Genomic DNA, 18,665 nt, shown 5'->3' with positions numbered 1-18,665 from the left:
AATAAGGTTCTTAGTACGGCTTGGCCTACTGTGGCTTGTTGTGCTGATAGCACGTCTACACAGTAGTGCTTGGTAAATGTGTGAGGCGTAGACCATGTGGCTGCCTTACATATTTCGTGCATTGGAATATTCCCTAGGAAGGCCATGGTAGCGCCTTTCTTTCTGGTTGAGTGTGCCCTTAGTGTAATGGGCAGTTGTCTTTTTGCTTTAAGGTAGCAGATTTGGATGCACTTAACTATCCATCTGGCTATACCCTGTTTCGATATTGGGTTTCCTGCGTGAGGTTTTTGAAATGCAATAAACAGTTGTTTCGTTTTTCTGATGTGTTTAGTTCTGTCGATGTAGTACATAAGTGCTCTTTTGACGTCTAATGTATGTAGTGCCCTTTCAGCTATGGAATCTGGCTGTGGGAAGAACACTGGTAGCTCTACCGTTTGATTTAGGTGGAACGGTGAAATAACCTTTGGCAAAAATTTAGGATTGGTCCTTAGGACTACTTTATTTTTGTGTAGTTGGATAAAAGGTTCTTGTATTGTAAACGCCTGAATTTCACTTACTCTTCTTAGAGATGTGATGGCGATGAGAAATGCAACTTTCCAGGTTAGGAATAGTATTTCGCAAGAGTGCATAGGTTCAAAGGGTGGACCCATGAGTCTTGTTAAGACGATGTTGAGGTTCCATGAAGGAACTGGTGGTGTCCTTGGTGGTATAATTCTTTTGAGGCCTTCCATAAACGCTTTAATGACAGGTATCCTAAATAGTGAAGTTGAATGGGTAATCTGCAGGTATGCCGATATTGCTGCTAGGTGTATTTTAATGGAAGAGAAGGCCAGGTTCGATTTTTGTAAGTGTAGTAAGTAACCCACTACATCTTTTGGAGATGCGTGTAATGGTTGAATTTGATTATGATGGCAGTAGCAAACAAACCTTTTCCATTTGCTTGCATAGCAGTGTCTAGTGGATGGTCTTCTAGCTTGCTTTATGACGTCCATACATTCTTGTGTGAGGTTTAAGTGTCCGAATTCTAGGATTTCAGGAGCCAGATTGCTAGATTCAGCGATGCTGGGTTTGGATGCCTGATCTGTTGTTTGTGTTGTGTTAACAGATCTGGCCTGTTGGGCAACTTGACGTGGGGTACTACTGATAGGTCTAGCAGTGTTGTGTACCATGGTTGCCTTGCCCATGTTGGTGCTATCAGTATGAGTTTGAGTTTGTTTTGACTCAATTTGTTTACCAGATATGGAAGGAGAGGGAGAGGGGGAAAAGCGTACGCAAATATCCCTGACCAGTTCATCCATAGGGCATTGCCTTGAGACTGCCTGTGTGGGTATCTGGATGCGAAGTTTTGGCATTTTGCGTTCTCCTTTGTTGCAAATAAGTCTATTTGAGGTGTTCCCCAACGTTTGAAGTAAGTGTTTAGAATTTGGGGGTGAATTTCCCACTTGTGGACCTGTTGGTGATCTCGAGAGAGATTGTCTGCAAGTTGATTCTGGATCCCTGGAATAAACTGTGCTATTAGGCGAATGTGGTTGTGAATTGCCCATTGCCATATTTTTTGTGTCAGAAGGCACAGCTGTGTCGAGTGTGTCCCCCCCTGTTTGTTTAGATAATACATTGTTGTCATGTTGTCCGTTTTGACAAGAATGTATTTGTGAGTTATGATTGGTTGAAATGCTTTTAATGCTTGGAAAACTGCTAGTAGTTCGAGGTGATTTATATGCAGCTTTCTTTGATGTACGTCCCATTGTCCTTGTATGCTGTGTTGATTGAGGTGTGCTCCCCACCGTCATGGAAGCATCTGTTGTTATCACGTATTGTGGCACTGGGTCTTGGAAAGGCCGCCCTTTGTTTAAATTTATATTGTTCCACCATAGAAGCGAGAGGTATGTTAGGCGGTCTATCAACACCAGATCTAGAAGCTGACCCTGTGCTTGTGACCATTGTGATGCTAGGCCGCATGTGCAACCTTGCGTTTGGGACAATGGCTATGCATGAGGACATCATGCCTAGGAGTTGTAATATCATCCTCGCCTGTATTCTTTGTGTTGGATACATGCGTTGTATAAGTTTTTGGAAATTTTGAACCCTTTGTGGACTTGGAGTGGCCATTCCCCTTGTTGTATCTATTGTCGCTCCTAGGTATTGTTGTACCTTGCACGGCAGAATGTGTGAATTCGCATAGTTGATGGTGAAACCGAGTTTGTAGAGGGTTTGTATGACCTGATCTGTGTGGTGTGAGCACCTTGTCAGTGAGTCGGTCTTGATTAGCCAGTCGTCTAGATACGGGAATACGTGTATTTGCTGCCTTCTGATGTGTGCAGCCACTACTGCTAGGCACTTTGTGAAGACTCTTGGTGCAGTTGTTAAACCGAACGGCAATACTTTGAATTGGTAATGTATTCCTTTGAATACGAACCGTAGGAATTTCCTGTGCGACGGATGTATTGGTATGTGGAAATACGCGTCCTTGAGATCTAAGGTTGTCATGTAATCTTGTTGCTTTAGCAATGGTAACACTTCCTGTAGCGTGACCATGTGAAAGTGTTCTGATTTGATGTATGTGTTTAGTGTTCTGAGGTCTAGGATTGGTCTCAGTGTTTTGTCCTTCTTTGGTATTAGAAAGTACAGTGAGTAAACCCCTGTATTCTTTTGTGTTTTTGGTACCAGTTCTATTGCGTTCTTTTGCAGTAAAGCTTGGACTTCTATTTCTAGGAGGTCTGAATGTTGTTTTGATATATTCTGCGTCTTTGGTGGTGTGTTTGGAGGGATTTGTAGAAATTCTATGCAATAACCATGTTGGATAATTGCTAAGACCCAAGCGTCTGTTGTTATTTCCTCCCACGCTTGGTAATATTGACCTATTCTTCCCCCCACTGGTGTTGTGTGGAGGGGATGGGTGACGTGTGAGTCACTGTTTGCTTGCAGGTGTTTTGGGGCTTTGAAATTTCCCCCTGTTTCTAGGGAACTGTCCTCCTCTGTATTGGCCCCGAAAGCCTCCCCTTTGGTACTGTCCCTGGTAGGTGGACGGTGTTGCATGTGAGGTGCTGGCTTGTGTGCTTTGACCCCGAAACCCCCCTCTAAAGGTTGTTTTGCGGAAGGTGCTGAAAGTGCCTCTGCTCTGCGGGGAGTAGAGTGCGCCCATGGCTTTTGCAGTGTCTGTGTCCTTTTTTAGTTTCTCGATTGCAGTGTCTACTTCAGGGCCGAACAATTGTTTCTCATTGAATGGCATATTGAGCACTGCCTGCTGTATCTCTGGTTTAAAACCAGAGGTTCGTAGCCACGCGTGCCTTCTTATAGTTACTGCCGTATTAACTGTTCTTGCCGCTGTGTCCGCTGCATCCATGGAGGAGCGTATCTGGTTATTAGAAATGTTCTGTCCCTCCTCAACCACCTGTTTCGCCCTCTTTTGTAGATCTTTGGGTAGATGCTCAATAAGGTGTTGCATCTTGTCCCAATGGGCTCTATCATAGCGCGCTAGGAGCGCCTGAGAGTTAGCGATGCGCCACTGGTTTGCAGCTTATACTGCGACCCTCTTACCGGCTGCATCAAACTTGCGGCTCTCTTTATCAGGGGGTGGTGCATCGCCTGATGTGTGAGAGTTGGCTCTCTTGCGAGCTGCTCCCACCACGACCGAATCTGGTTGCAGTTGTGAGGTGATGAAAGCAGGATCTGTTGGAGGTGCTTTATATTTCTTTTCCACCCTTGGTGTTATTGCCCTACTCTTGACCGGCTCTTTGAATATTTTCTTTGCGTGCCTAAGCATTCCTGGGAGCATAGGCAGGCTCTGGTAGGAGCTATGGGTGGAGGAGAGGGTGTTGAACAGGAAGTCATCTTCGACAGGTTCCGAGTGCAAGGACACGTTGTGGAACTCTGCTGCCCTAGCCACCACTTGTGAATATGCTGTGCTGTCCTCTGGTGGTGAGGGCTTTGTAGGATACGCCTCTGGACTGTTGTCTGACACTGGTGCGTCGTATAAGTCCCAGGCGTCTTGGTCTTGGTCTTGATCATCTTGGCTCATGGTGGTGTGAGCCGGGGAATGTGACGGAGTCTGTGCTGGTGACCTTTTTCACCAGCTTTGTTTGTGGTGCTTGTTCTTGCTGAAATTCAAGTCTCCTTTTTCTTATAATAGGGGGAAGGGTGCTTATCTTTCCTGTTCCACTCTGTATAAAAATCCGTCTTTGAGTATGGTCCACCTCGTGGATTGTAACTCTTCCTTGAATGTGTGCCTTTTCATTTGAGTGGACATTGATTGCTCCTCTGAATAGGAACCGGTAGTTGGCTCGGTTGCGGGTCGTTTCGGCACCGAAACTATGTTTGCGCTCTTTTTCGGCTCCGAGGCCACCTTTCTCTTTTTCTGAGTCGAGCCCTCTCGGTGTCGATCCTCCTCGGTGCCGCTGTCTCTGCGTCGAGCAGCTTCGGCTCCGCTATCTCGGCGTCGATCTTTGTCGACAGCACTATCTCGGTCCCGAGATGGCTGGGTGCCTGTGTCTCGACCGGAGTCGGACGATCTCGGCACTTTTTCAGCCTTTTTCGGTGTCGATGGTCGGTCACCGATTTTATGGGTTGAGCCATGGCCTGACGGCAGTGGCGTCCCCTGGGCCTTGTCACTTTTCTTGTGTGTTATTTTCGATGTCTTACTCACTGTTTCATGTTCGTCGAATTCGTCAGAGTCCGTTTCATGGATCGAGAAAGCTCCTTCTTCTTCCTCGAACTCTCGGTGTCCTGTCGGCGTGGACGCCATCTGCAGTCTTCTGGCTCGACGGTCACGGAGTGTCTTTCGGGACCGGAATGCACGACAGGCTTCGCAAGTTTCTTCTCTGTGCTCGGGCGACAGGCACAGGTTACAGACCGAATGTTGGTCTGTATATGGGTATTTGTTGTGGCATTTAGGACAGAATCGGAACGGGGTCCGTTCCATCAGCCTCGATGTTACACGCGGTCGGGCCGACCAGGCCCCGAAGGGGGATCGAAAATACCCCGAAGGGTTTCTGGAACTCTTCCCGATTCGGTGTCGATCCTATCTGATCCCGATACCGTTCGAAACAATACCGACGTATTTTCCGAAGTTCTAACTGTTTTTCTGTCCCGAAACACGGGGCGAAAAGGAACACGTCCGAACCCGATGGCGGAAAAAAAACAATCAAAGATGGAGTCGACGCCCATGCGCAATGGAGACAAAGAGGAGGAGTCCCTCGGTCCCGTGACTCGAAAGACTTTTTCGAAGAAAAACAACTTGTAACACTCCGACCCAACACCAGATGGCGGGCTATGCACAACATGTGTATCTACAGCGACAGATGCCATCGAACCTGAAGTTATAACAGTGGAGCTGCAGCCCTTTCTTTGCTACAATAGGCTTTAATTCTATAATGCAGAATAGATTAAAGCTTGCAAAATAACTGCATACAGTCAAAGCAAAGGAAGTCTTTGAAAAGATTCCCACATCCAATGTTTTAAAGGAAACAAAGAACTGTTTAAGTTACATCTTTTGTTCATGCTAAAACATTAAAACGTCCTGATAACAGGTCCTAAATGTAGCCTTACTGTATCTTAGGCGATCTAGTTCAGCCTTTTTAACTCCAAGTCAACCCGACAAACAGTTTGCCTTAATAACAATCTACAATATCTTCACTAATAGGCTTAGTATAGAATGCTCTGAGATTGCCAACACATGGACTACCTCCTTACCCATCTAGAGAAGACTAACTGATCAGATGGATAAATGTAATCTAGCCACAGGGTAGGTGAAGGAAGTTGGCTCTGTATGCACTATTTCAAAGTAAGGAATAGTATGCACAGAGTCCAAGGGTTCCCCTTAGAGGTAAGATAGTGGCAAAAAGAGATCATACTAATGCTCTATTTTGTGGTAGTGTGGTCGAGCAGTAGGCTTATCCAAGGAGTAGGGTTAAGCATTTGTTGTACACACACACACAGGCAATAAATGAGGAACACACACTCAGAGACAATTCCAGGCCAATAGGTTTTTGTATAGAAAAATATATTTTCTTAATTTATTTTAGGAACCACAGGTTCAAATTCTACATGTAATATTTCATTTGAAAGGTATTGCAGGTAAGTACTTTAGGAACTTTGAATAATCACAATAGCATATATGCTTTTTACATAAAACACATATAGCTATTTTAAAAGTGGACACTTAGTGCAATTTTCAACAGTTCCTGGGGGAGGTAAGTTATTGTTAGTTCTTGCAGGTAAGTAAACCACCTACGGGGTTCAAATTGGGGTCCAAGGTAGCCCACCGTTGGGGGTTCAGAGCAACCCCAAAGTTACCACACCAGCAGCTCAGGGCCGGTCAGGTGCAGCATTCAAAGTGGTGCCCAAAACACATAGGCTTCAATGGAGAAGGGGGTGCCCCGGTTCCAGTCTGCCAGCAGATAAGTACCCGCGTCTTCGGAGGGCAGACCAGGGGGGTTTTCTAGGGCACCGGGGGGGACACAAGTCAGCACAGAAAGTACACCCTCAGCAGCACGGGGGCGGCCGGGTGCAGTGTGCAAACATGCGTCGGGTTTTCAATAGGTTTCAATGGGAGACCAAGGGGTCTCTTCAGCGATGCAGGCAGGCAAGGGGGAGTGGGGGGGGGGGCTCCTCGGGGTAGCCACCACCTGGGCAAGGGAGAGGGCCTCCTGGGGGTCACTCCTGCACTGGAGTTCCGATCCTTCAGGTCCTGGGGGCTGCGGGTGCAGGGTCTTTTGCAGGCGTCAGGATCTTAGAGTCAGGCAGTCGCGGTCAGGGGGAGCCTCGGGATTCCCTCTGGAGGCGTCGCTGTGGGGGCTCAGGGGGGGCAACTTTGGTTACTCACAGTCTCGGAGTCGCCGGGGGGGTCCTCCCTGAAGCGTTGTTTCTCCACCAGTCGAGTCGGGGTCGTCGGGTGCAGTGTTGCAAGTCTCAAGCTTCTGGCGGGAAACGCTGTTGTCTTTAAGTGGCTTCTTTGGAAACAAAGTTGCAGTCTTGGGTAAACAGGGCCGCTGTTCTCAAGAGCTTCTTGGTCCTTTTAGAGCAGGGCAGTCCTCTGAGGATTCAGAGGTCGCTGGTCCTGGGGAAAGCGTCGCTGGAGCAGTTTTCTGCCGAAGGGGGGAGACAGGCCGGTAGGGCTGGGGCCAAAGCAGTTGGTGTCTCCGTCTTCTCTGCAGGGTTTTTCAGCTCAGCAGTCTTCTTCTTAGGTTGCAGGAATCTGAGTTCCTAGGTTCAGGGGAGCCCCTAAATACAGAATTTAGGGGTGTGTTTAGGTCAGGGAGGGCAGTAGCCAATGGCTACTAGCCCTGAGGGTGGCAACACCCTCTTTGTGCCTCCTCCCAAGGGGAGGGGGTCACATTCCTATCACTATTGGGGGGGATCCTCCATCTGCAAGTTGGAGGATTCCTAAAAGTCAGAGTCACTTCAGCTCAGGTTGCCTTAGGGGCTGTCCTGACTGGTCAGTGACTCCTCCTTGTTTTTCTCATTATCTCCTCCGGCCTTGCCGCCAAAAGTGGGGCCGTGGCTGGAGGGGGCGGGCAACTCCACTAGCTGGAATGCCCTGTGGCGCTGGAACAAAGGGGGTGAGCCTTTGAGGCTCAACGCCAGGTGTTACAGCTCCTGCAAGGGGGAGGTGATAAGCATTTCCACCCAGTGCAGGCTTTGTTACTAGCCACAGAGTGACAAAGGCACTCTCCCCATGTGGCCAGCAACATGTCTCGAGTGTGGCAGGCTGCTAAAACCAGTCAGCCTACACAGGTAGTTGGTTAAGGTTTCAGGGGGCACCTCTAAGGTGCCCTCTGGGGTGTATTTTACAATAAAATGTACACTGGCATCAGTGTGCATTTATTGTGCTGAGAAGTTTGATACCAAACTTCCCAGTTTTCAGTGTAGCCATTATGGTGCTGTGGAGTTCGTGTTTGACAGACTCCCAGACCATATACTCTTATGGCTACCCTGCACTTACAATGTCTAAGGTTTTGCTTAGACACTGTAGGGGCACAGTGCTCATGCACTGGTGCCCTCACCTATGGTATAGTGCACTCTGCCTTAGGGCTGTAAGGCCTGCTAGAGGGGTGACTTATCTATACTGCATAGGCAGTGTGAGGTTGGCATGGCACCCTGAGGGGAGTGCCATGTCGACTTACTCGTTTTGTCCTCACCAGCACACACAAGCTGGCAAGCAGTGTGTCTGTGCTGAGTGAGGGGTCCCCAGGGTGGCATAAGATATGCTGCAGCCCCTAGAGACCTTCCCTGGCATCTGGGCCCTTGGTACCAGGGGTACCAGTTACAAGGGACTTACCTGGATGCCAGGGTGTGCCAATTGTGAAAACAAAAGTACAGGTTAGGGAAAGAACACTGGTGCTGGGGCCTGGTTAGCAGGCCTCAGCACACTTTCAATTCAAAACATAGCATCAGCAAAGGCAAAAAGTCAGGGGGTAACCATGCCAAGGAGGCATTTCCTTACAGTAGGCATCTAAAAAGGGAATATGCCTGCACAGACAGGAGAAGAATGAGAACAGGTCAGCTTTTCTTGAAATTAATATTTCTCTATAGTCCAGAATTTATGAATCACATCAATGCACACAACAGACCCATCTAAAAACATGGCCAACAATTCAATTTGGCTCACGCATAGGGCACAGAAACCCTGTATGTCCGGCATAACTGATTTATGGAGGCCAAATATTAAAACCATTTTGTATGAAGAGAACAAATAATAAAAGAGAACCTTATTCTAGAGCTCTGGGGCACAAGTTCAATGTGCATGCATGTACTGACATATCTAATCTGTACTTTATTGGGTCACGATTTGTAAATTAATTTTTAACAGGATGTTAGGTTATATAACAAAAGAAACTTGGATCATAAACAGGATTCAATGAACACAACTTGTCAAACCATTTAACAGATTGAAACATTGCTCCATGTTCCACCGGAGAAATATTCTTAGGTGGACCAAACAGATTGTTTGCTTAAGTACAGCAATAAGGGGATTAACCAAACATGTTAAAAACTATAGCATTTAAGGAAGATAGTCATTCAATTAAGCTTCTGTTCTAGCAAGGACTACAATAAGTTCATTTCTGGAAAAACAACAAAAAGTATGGTGATATTGTGTGTTTCATCTGAGATGAGCTCAAGAATAAAAATAAAATAAATCCCACCATGAATTTTCCTCCTGAGAGTTTATGTCGCTGTTTTTTCTCCCTCTGCTTTGTGGTGTTGGATGCTGGCTTGAACTCAAGATTATGGAAGTCATCTGACGTTTATCGGCACTGGATGCCGATTAAGAGAGAAAAAGAAATAACTTCATACTTAGCAAAAATGTGTAAACAATGCTCAAAACATTCTGTTTCATATTAGTACATGTATATAGATAACTAAGCATATTAAAAAGGCGTGCAAACATTCTGTGTTGGATATGAATTCCAGAAGGCTTGTGGCATACAAGGAATATAATCTCATTCAACAGAAACTAAACTCACCAAAAGGGTGGATACTTTATGGTGAAAATTAGAGTTATCATTGAGCAGGCTGAGGCACCACAGAGATGGGTTGCCAGTTCATGTACAAGGTCAGTGCTAAAAACATTTTTTGCTAATCAATGACATAACTGACTCAAAAATAGCAATACATGTTAAGGTCCTACAGTGAGAGAATAAAATCCTGTAACAGTCCAGTTAGCTTATTATTATTCATATCACTGATAAAAGAAAGAAAAAGTTAAAATGCGAGTCCAGAGTTTTGCAGGGGCGACAGAAATTAGAATTGATACCTGACCAAGGTTGACAAACTCGTTACTCTGAGCCTGTAAGGGGTCACAGCAATTCGTCCGTCTCCAATCGACAAACGTATGACCTTACACGAGTCCTATCCAGGAGAACATCTAAACAGAACATTTCTTTGAAGGCTCCACAATTAGTTTCTATAATTCTGGAAACATTACAGTAAAAAGCTGCTAGGATACCCTTGCTGAGATCAGTACCTGGCATCCCAGTGCAACAGCAATCCCCAGAAAGTGTCTGAGGGAAAATGCAAGGGCATCAAATTCTGTACAGATGACCTCCCAAAACATCGTCAGCAAGACTTTTCTGAAATGCTGCATCAGCATTCACTGGTCTCTAACCAAATTAGTGTAGTTGATTCAGCAGAATTGGCAGCTAGAGAATACTATCCTGGCATATAAATTTGCAGGCGGAGGCCTACCTAAAAGATTATGAAACTCCCTTTTTCAGAGTTGGTTTTGTTTGGGAACACACAAAGGAATAAATGTTAAACACGAAGAACAAGATGGAGATTCTGAAGTGAGTGAGTTTTGAAGATATTCTTGTTCAACAGGTCGTAAAATCAAAATCCCCATCGACAAAGCATCTCATCTCCAAAGGAAGTCACTCATCTGAATCTAATACCCTCTTCCTGTTCTCACTCCACTGGGGACAGCGGTATTCTTGCATCTAGCAGAGGGGACTTCAATTATACGAGAGAAATGGGTGCTAAACATTGCAGCTCATGGATACTTTCAAGCGTTTCAAAGCCATTCCTTTGGGAGTTACTCAAAAACCAACACTGACATCAAAGACACCAATAAAGAAACAAACATCAACATTATAAAAAAAGTGTGATCAAGCTAAATTTCAGACGAATGGTTCAAATTCATTAAGGAAACATTTTGGTTGTTGGCCTTACAACAGATCTACCTGCGTCTGTGGCGCAGAGAATGGATTTCTGCAACAGATGCAGAAGATGCACATTTTCACATTCTAGTGGCAAAGCCACACAGAAAATGTGCAGCAGGAAAACACCCACTATCAAAACAGTCTTCTCTATTAGACTCAAGTCCGCTCCTCATATATTCTCAAAATGTATGCCAATAGAGGTTACTTACGAAGTAAAGAAATGTTCATCAATCCTTTACTGGACAACTGGCACACAGTAAGGAAAACGTGGAGCAGGGTTTTGTGACACCGATGAATCTAGTGTATACTCTGAGTTAACAGATCAACCGCCATAATCCGAAATCAACGTTTGTGCAAAAACGGTCACATTTGGGGACAAGTATACACTATACTAAAGTGTGTATTTTTCAGTGGGGAGTTACTCGCCCAGGACAAATGCTGCATCTAAGGAAAACATTCAACCAAACAGCCAGTCGAATAACCTCCCTTTTAGAATCTAGTACATCCAGTATCTACATTGTCCATGATGGAAGGTTGACCACAAGATCCCTGAAACAATGACCTTAGAACTAACAGTGGCAGAAGAATAGTTGGGAAAACAAATTGATGTTAACCTCTCCAGCAAAATAATCCCCAGCAAGTTGATGCAAGAAGCAGTACTTACTAAAGGAAGCTTCTAAAGAAGCTACCATTGCAGACCATAGTAACATAGCTTTCCTATCAAGATTGGAAGCTCAGTTACAACATTTAAAGGTATGGAGCAATTGAACACTTGAAGATTCATTGTTCCACAAACTATCTAGCACTGAAAGTAGCCCACAAAGTTGTCCACTTTCCCTCAAGACTTGTATACAATCCATGAAAAGAGATCTACAATTCAGATTCAAATGTCTGTTGGGTTTACGCCATGGAACGGCCTCTAAAAAAAATTGGCGGCCGATTTCTTGACCTGGCGTTAGTGCTCTCTAGGAGATGCATTACTATGGGCTGGAAGTCCCCTAGATGTCCCTCGTTGACGGACTGGAGTCGGGCTGTGATGAAGTGGGCTAGGGCTGAATTGCAGGTTTTAAAACGTGTAGAGGCACAGGGAATACGCCAGAAACCCATCGCTTAGCTGTGGGAGGAGGTGCTGGACACGTGGGAGGAGCAGATGCGGGAAGGGGGAGCAGAACTGAAGACATCGGGGGAGGTGACAGATGTGGATCCAGCTGCTGCGGGTGTGAGTGGGGACAGCGGGATGCAGCAGCATCAGGGATGAGTGGAGACTAACCCAGAATCGGGGGAGGGCGGAAGTCTGGCAAGATGTAGATGGGAACAATCCAGTGCTGCCGAGGCCCGAGCTGCGACACTGCCTGGCGGAACGATCTGTTAACTCTAGTGGTAACTTACTAGGAAGTTGGGAAGGAGGTGGGCAGGCCTAAACCCCCATGTCTTATCCTCTGCTTTAGAGCTAACTCACCTCTCCACTGCACCATTATGTTTAGTTAGTTTAGAATTAAAGTAATGATGCGTTATAAATATCGACAGTGGCAGCTCAGTGTTTGCCAGAGGAGTACAGGTGGGGAATGGTCACAATAAGTCTAGATGGAAGGAACACTGTCACTGTAGGGCTGACCAATACTGTACGAAGCGCATGTGAAATATGGATACCTGTACATTGACAACATAATTGAATATAACTCCTGATTCAATATGAGTATGTCACTGTGATAAATTGAATGGATGATGCATAAAAGCAAAATTTTAATAAAAAAAAACAGTTACTGCATACAGTTCTCTTCCAGGGGTATCCTCATCAAAGTCATAAACAACCCACCCTCCTCCCCGGACACACGTCTACTGGAAGTGCAGGACAGACAGTATTTTGATTCAATTATACAAATTGTCACCGTAAAAAGAACTGACCTAACTGTGAACCAACTGTCACCTTTCCTTCACCCCTGAGGCATGGTGGGATACTGGAGGTGCTCAGGGTCTTAAAGGCACAGTGCCAAAGTTTTTATGGTTCTCCTGTGTTAACCTACATGCAGCCTATTGGCTAAGAATGCTTCATTGTTTTTCAATGCAGTTTTCTCTATTTTTTCACTAGAGTTTGCTACTGCTTACTTCCCCAAGCCTAATTTTAGGAGCTTGGGTACTTATTTATGCTCTATTGTAGTATTTAAAAAAAAAAAAAAAAAAAAAAACTTCATAGAAATAAAGCATTTTAGCCTGTTTTTAACATAATAGCCTGCATGACTGTTTGTTACACATGTATAATGTGTATATATTTTATATATGCTCCGGGGTCCCCGCACAAGGGCGGGAATATTCAATGTTTATGACTTTGATGAGGATCCCCTGGAAGAGAAGTGGCTCAATATTTTTAGGTTGGCAGTAATATACAAAACGTTTCCATTTATTTGCGTAGCACTGCCTGGCTGTAGATTCACGTGCTTGTTCTAGAATGTCCATACATTCTAATGGAAGCTGTAGGTATCCAAATTCTATGACCTCAGAGGTCAAATCGCCAAGTTGGACACACTGGGATTGAGATGCCAGATTTGACCTCTGTTCTGTGTTAACAGGTCTGGTCTGTTTGGAAGCTTGTGATGTGGTACTGCTGACCGATCCAACAGTGTTGTGTACCAGTGTTAACGTGCCCACGGGGGACCTATGAGTATCATAGTGAGGGAAGAGTGACACATTTTGTTGACCAGGAATGGAATTAATGGGTGGGGGAAAAAGCGTAAGCAAATATCCCTGACTAGTTGATCCATAGAGCATTGCCCTTGGATTGAGAGTGTAGGTATCTGGATGTGACTTTTGGCATTTTGCGTTTTTGCTTGTTGCGAAAAGGTCTCTGTTTGGTGTTCCCCACATCTGACAGTAATGTTGAATTACTTGTGGGTGAATCTTCCTTTCGTGTATTTGTTGCCGTGTCCTGCTTAGAAGGTCCGCTAGCTGGGTGTGTATCCTGTCAGCAGGTGAATGCGATTGTGAATTGCCCATTTCCAGATTGTTTGTGCTAGAAGGGACAATTGGGATGAGTGTGTACCCCCTGTGTTTTTTTTTTCTTTCAGATAATACATTTTCGTCATGTTGTCTGTCCTTATTATATGACTATTTTGTGTATGGTCTGTGGTTGGATTGCTTTGATGGCTAAGAACACAGCTAATATTTCCAAGTGGTTTATGTGGTAAGTTGATTGTGTTAAGCCCCATTCCCCTTGTATGGTTAGGTTGTTGAGATGAGCTCCCCAACCGGTCATTGACTCATCTGTTGTGATTATGGTCTGTGGCACTGGGTCTTGAAAGGACCGCCCGTTTGTTAAGTTGTTGTGAATCCACCACTGCAGAAATTTGTAAGTTTGGCGGTCTAACACTAGATACTGTAACTGACCCTGTGCCTAAGACCATCGTTGTTAGAGACGCTGTTGCAGTGGTCTCATGTTCAGTCTTGCATGCAGTACGATTGCTATACATGATGCCATCATTCCCAATAGTTTCATGATAAATATTACTGTGTAAGTCTGATTGACCTGGATTTGTGATGGGAGGTGTTGTAAATCCTGTATTCTCTGTGGATTTGGGTAGGCTAATGCTGTTTGAGTATTGAGAATTGCACCTAGATAAGGTTGAATCTGTGCTAGTTGAAGATGAGATTTCGGGTAATTGATTGTGAACCCTAATGTGTGTAGGGTATCTACTGTGTATTGAGTGTGCTGTTGACACTGTAGAATAGTGCTGAATTTTATTAACCAATCATCTAGGTAAAGGAAGACATGTGTGTGTTGTCTTCTGATGTGAGCTGCTACTACAGCTAGACATTTTGTGAAAACCCTTGGAGCCGTTACCTCGAACGGGTAGTATTTTGAATTGGTAGTGGTTGCCTGATATTACGAACTTTAAGTACTTGTGGTGAGCTGGATGTATGGGAACGTGGAAGTAGGCGTCTTTCAGATCTAACGTGGTCCTATAATCGTGTTTTTGTAGTGGGGGAATGATGTCCTGTGGAGTGACCATTTGCAAATGTTCTGACAGGATATACTGATTTAGAGGACTGAGATCTAGAATGGGTCTGGAAGTGCCATCCTGTTTTGGTATAAGGAAGTATAGCAAATATACTCCTGTCCCTTGCTATGAAATGGGAACCATTTCTATTGCCCCTTTTAGTAAAAGAGATTATACTTCTTGTTTTAGTAGAAGAGTGTGTTCTGGAGAGAGTCTGAGAACGAGGGGGAATATTTGGTGGAGTTGAGATGAGTTTTAGACAATAACCACTGTGGATAATTGAGAGTACCCACTGATCTGTGGTGATGTTTTGCCAGTGAGAGTGGAATTGTTGCAGTCTTCCTCCCACAGGAGACGTGTGGGATTGTGGGATGTTTGGGAAGTCTTTGTTTTGTGGATGTGGTAGCACTCTTTGAGGCAGTAAACTTTCCTCTGGCTCTGAAGTTTTATCCTCTTTAAGAGCCTCTAAATGACCCTCTTGCAAAATACTGTTGCGTTTGTTTTGGATGGGAGGTGGAAGCCTCTGTAGTTTGGGGTTTAAAACCTCCCCAAAACTGTTGTTTCCGAAAGGAACCCCGACAAGGTGTGGTATATAGAGTTACCATGGCTTTGGTAGTATCTGAATCCTTTTGGAGTTTCTCAATAGTAGTATCTACTTCTGGTCCGAAGAGAAGCTGTTTATCAAAAGGCATTTTAAGCACTGCCTGCTGCATTTCAGATTTAAAACCCGAGGACCTTAGCCATGCGTGTCGTTGGATTGTAACGCTAGTATTAATACTTCTAGCTGCAGTGTCAGCTGCGTCTAGGGCAGATCTAATTTGGTTATTTGCAATAGCCTGACCCTCTTCTATGATTTGCTGCGCTCTCTTTTGGTGTTCCTTGGGTAGATACTGCAAGAATTATTGCATTTCATCCCAATACGCCCTGTCATATCTTGCCTACAGGGCCTGGGAATTGGCAATATGACATTGGTTGGCTGCTTATGTAGCTACCCTTTTCCCTCGCAGCATCAAACTTCCTACTTTGCTTGTCAGGGGGTGCGGTATCTCCTGAAGACTGACAATTAGCCCATTTCCTGGCTTCACTGACCACAATAAAATCTGGTGGCAGTTGTTGCATAATGTAGACTGGGTCTGTTGGTACAGGCTTATATTTTTTTTTAATCAATTGTTGGGGTTAGAACCCTAGCTTTGACTGGTTCTTTGAATATGTCATCTGCGTGTCTAAGCATACCAGGAAGCACTGGTAAGCACTGGTAGTGTTTATGGATAGAGGATAATGTATTAAAAAAAGAAATCCTCTTCCTTAGGTTCTGCCTGCATTTGGACCCCATGGTATGCAGCTGCCTTAGATAGGACTTAGGTGTAAACTGTACTATCCTCTGGTGGTAATGGTTTAGTAGGATAACGAACAGGATCATTGGATGGTATAGGGTCCGAGTCATACATGTCCCAAGGGTCCACTGTCTCTCCCTGGGAGTAGGTGTGGGAGTGTGATGGTGACTGTAGTGGTGGTGGGGTAGTAAATGGTGGTGGAGAAAAAGAAAGCTGTGGCGAATGTGGTGGAGAAAGTTGGAGAGGTGATGGCTTTGCCTTTCGCTTAAAATCTTTTTCTGGTGGTGGAGCAGAATCAAGAGTCTCTTGAAATGGCAACTTTCTTTTAGTCTGTGGAGGTGGAGAAGCAATAATTTTTCCAGTCTCTCTGTGGATGTGTATTCTTCTCTGCTTACTGTCCATAACCTCCAAAACTGTTTCAATATCAGATTCCTCTATGTTTTTGTGCCCTTAGAGGGTTGTTCTCTGGCTGTTTTGGGCATATATTTTAAACAGCTCGAAAGTTCTGTCTCTTCTGTGTAGAAGGATGTTTTTGGCTCCGAAGCGGTTCTGAGCTTTTTCGGTCCTGAAGACATTAGCCGAGGTTTCGGCTCCGAAGCCAGACGCAGTGATTTCGGATCTGAAGATTGTAGGCATCAGCTCGGCTCAGAGGCGGAGCTTTTTATTCTTTTGCTCGACTCTGGCACCGAAACAGGCATGGCCTGTTGATGGGGTGACTTGGCCTTTTTCGGCGCCGCACCCAACGGCCGGTCGCCAATAACTTTTTCGGGTGGAACCATGGCTTTCCTATTGGAGGGTTGCCTCTACTATTTTCTAATACTGTGTTCCAAAAATAAAGTGCCTTTATTTTTGTACAAACAAGTGTTTTCTTCCTTGTGCGTAAGTACTGTGGGACTCTAGTGGTATTGCATGACCTTTGCATGTCTCCTAGATAAGCCTTGGCTGCTCATCCACAGCTACCTCTAGAGAGCCTGGCTTCCAGACACTGTCTACACTTCACTGAGGGGGGATACCTGGACCTTGTATAAGGTGTAAGTACCAAAGGTACCCACCACTCACCAGGCCAGCTTCCTACAACCACCCATTACCCACCACACACTATCTGAACAGGCAAAGAGGTACTAGCTCTAGACCACTTTCTGTGGAAGCATAGACCATCAAGCACAGAGCCAGGGTCAAAAAACTAACACTGCAAGTTGCACATTACAGGAATGAAGAATCAACAAGCAGAGTCACAGGCCCTTCTTTAAAGAGTGTCACAAATGGGTCCTACGCGATGATGTCTTAAATAGCATTTTCAAAGAATGGAGAACACATTCTGTAGACTTCTTCACAAGGACATAGAACAAAACAAATGCTGAAACTTCACATCCAGGCTACCAGAACAAGTCTCTTGGGAATGCTCTTTTGATCAATTAGCTAAGTTTGCTTCTGTAATAATTTCCACCAATTCTGCTATTTTCCCCAGAAATAGTGACGTCCCAAAGAGATACCCAGCAAAATGATACTAATAGTGGAAGATCAGCTCTGGCATTGGTGGTACCCTGACCTTCTCTAAATGGCCATGGAATCACATATAGGACTTCCGTGCTACCAGACCTACTATTTAGGCTTCAGGGACATATTCAACATCAGACTTGAACATCACTGGATTTGGCTGCTTGGCTCTGAAGAGAGATAGTATGGTCATGTGACTCTTCCATCACCCTGCATGGAAATACTGAAAAAAGTGTAACTTTCCTTACCAAGACTGTTATTTAATTACAATGGAAAGGATTCTGCATTTGGTATCCTGATAATGTGCACAATCCAATCACCTGTCAGGAGGATATTGTGTTGCCCCATCTGCTTAATTCAACCCTAGCCAAGCTACAATTCACATAACTGGCAATTCATTTGTGGGGTTTACAGCTTATAGAAAGAAATGCGTTAGAGAAAGCCCAGTTAAGGGACTACCCAAAGCTAAAATGAATTATCATGGATCACATGTCATGCAATAGTTATTGCAATTGCAAGAGTTAGAGTCATTGGCGTTGTGAATGACAATGTCTTTGCCTATGTGTTGTGTTTTAGTTTGGAGTGTAGTCAATGTATGTGGTGTGGAATTATGTGGGTTGTGTTGGAAGTGTTAATTGTGGAAATGTGTGGAGTATATTTGTGCAGTGGAATTATGTGACGTACTGAATTACAGAAGCCATTTACGCACTTATGACTTGTGGTTGCAACATCATGCCTGATGAAAGCATGGGGGAGTGGAGATATGAGGTATCCTCAGGTGAGTGGTGCAATTCAGAAAGTAGGGAAATTATAGTTTGGTTAGGGGGTTTAAATATCTTTAGGATGGATGGCAGAAAGAGAATCATGGCCCAGAATGCTGAACAATGGAAGTAAATAGTATACAACACTCTGGCCTCAACATATCCACTAGGTATAGCTTAAGAGCAGACAGACCAGCACTTCACAGTGGATGAATGCTTATAATGAAAACAGTTGGAGAAACAGGGTATGACGGCCTTCAGTAAAACACAAAGGCTGGGGTGTAAGTTCATAGGCTGTTTATTTACAACAGGGCAGAAGGAATCACAACACCAAATATGGTACACAAATTACCTTTGACCAACACTTGTTAACCCACAATGAAGATAAAGGGGGACCAAGGCTCATTTAAACACTACACCCCTAGGATC

General features: G+C 44.7%; 1 protein-coding gene across 4 annotated transcripts in view; it reads right to left on the bottom strand.

Annotated features, from left to right (window-relative positions):
* The window catches only part of RANBP3 (RAN binding protein 3), a 380,969-nt gene that overhangs the window by 62,540 nt on the left and 299,764 nt on the right, over nucleotides 1-18,665 (bottom strand). For all 4 annotated transcript variants that reach the window (XR_011199904.1, XR_011199903.1, XM_069217335.1 and 1 more), the window contains one exon: nucleotides 9,141-9,251. Coding sequence is in view for 2 of the 4 variants with exons in the window: in XM_069217335.1 (XP_069073436.1) it covers nucleotides 9,141-9,251 (111 nt within the window). In the remaining 2 variants the exon portion in view is untranslated. The remainder of the gene's footprint in view (nucleotides 1-9,140; nucleotides 9,252-18,665) is intronic.

This window comes from Pleurodeles waltl, chromosome 12, assembly GCF_031143425.1.
Source record: "Pleurodeles waltl isolate 20211129_DDA chromosome 12, aPleWal1.hap1.20221129, whole genome shotgun sequence".
NCBI classification, from domain to species: domain Eukaryota; kingdom Metazoa; phylum Chordata; class Amphibia; order Caudata; family Salamandridae; genus Pleurodeles; species Pleurodeles waltl.
This window is presented reverse-complemented; position numbering and strand designations above follow the sequence as displayed.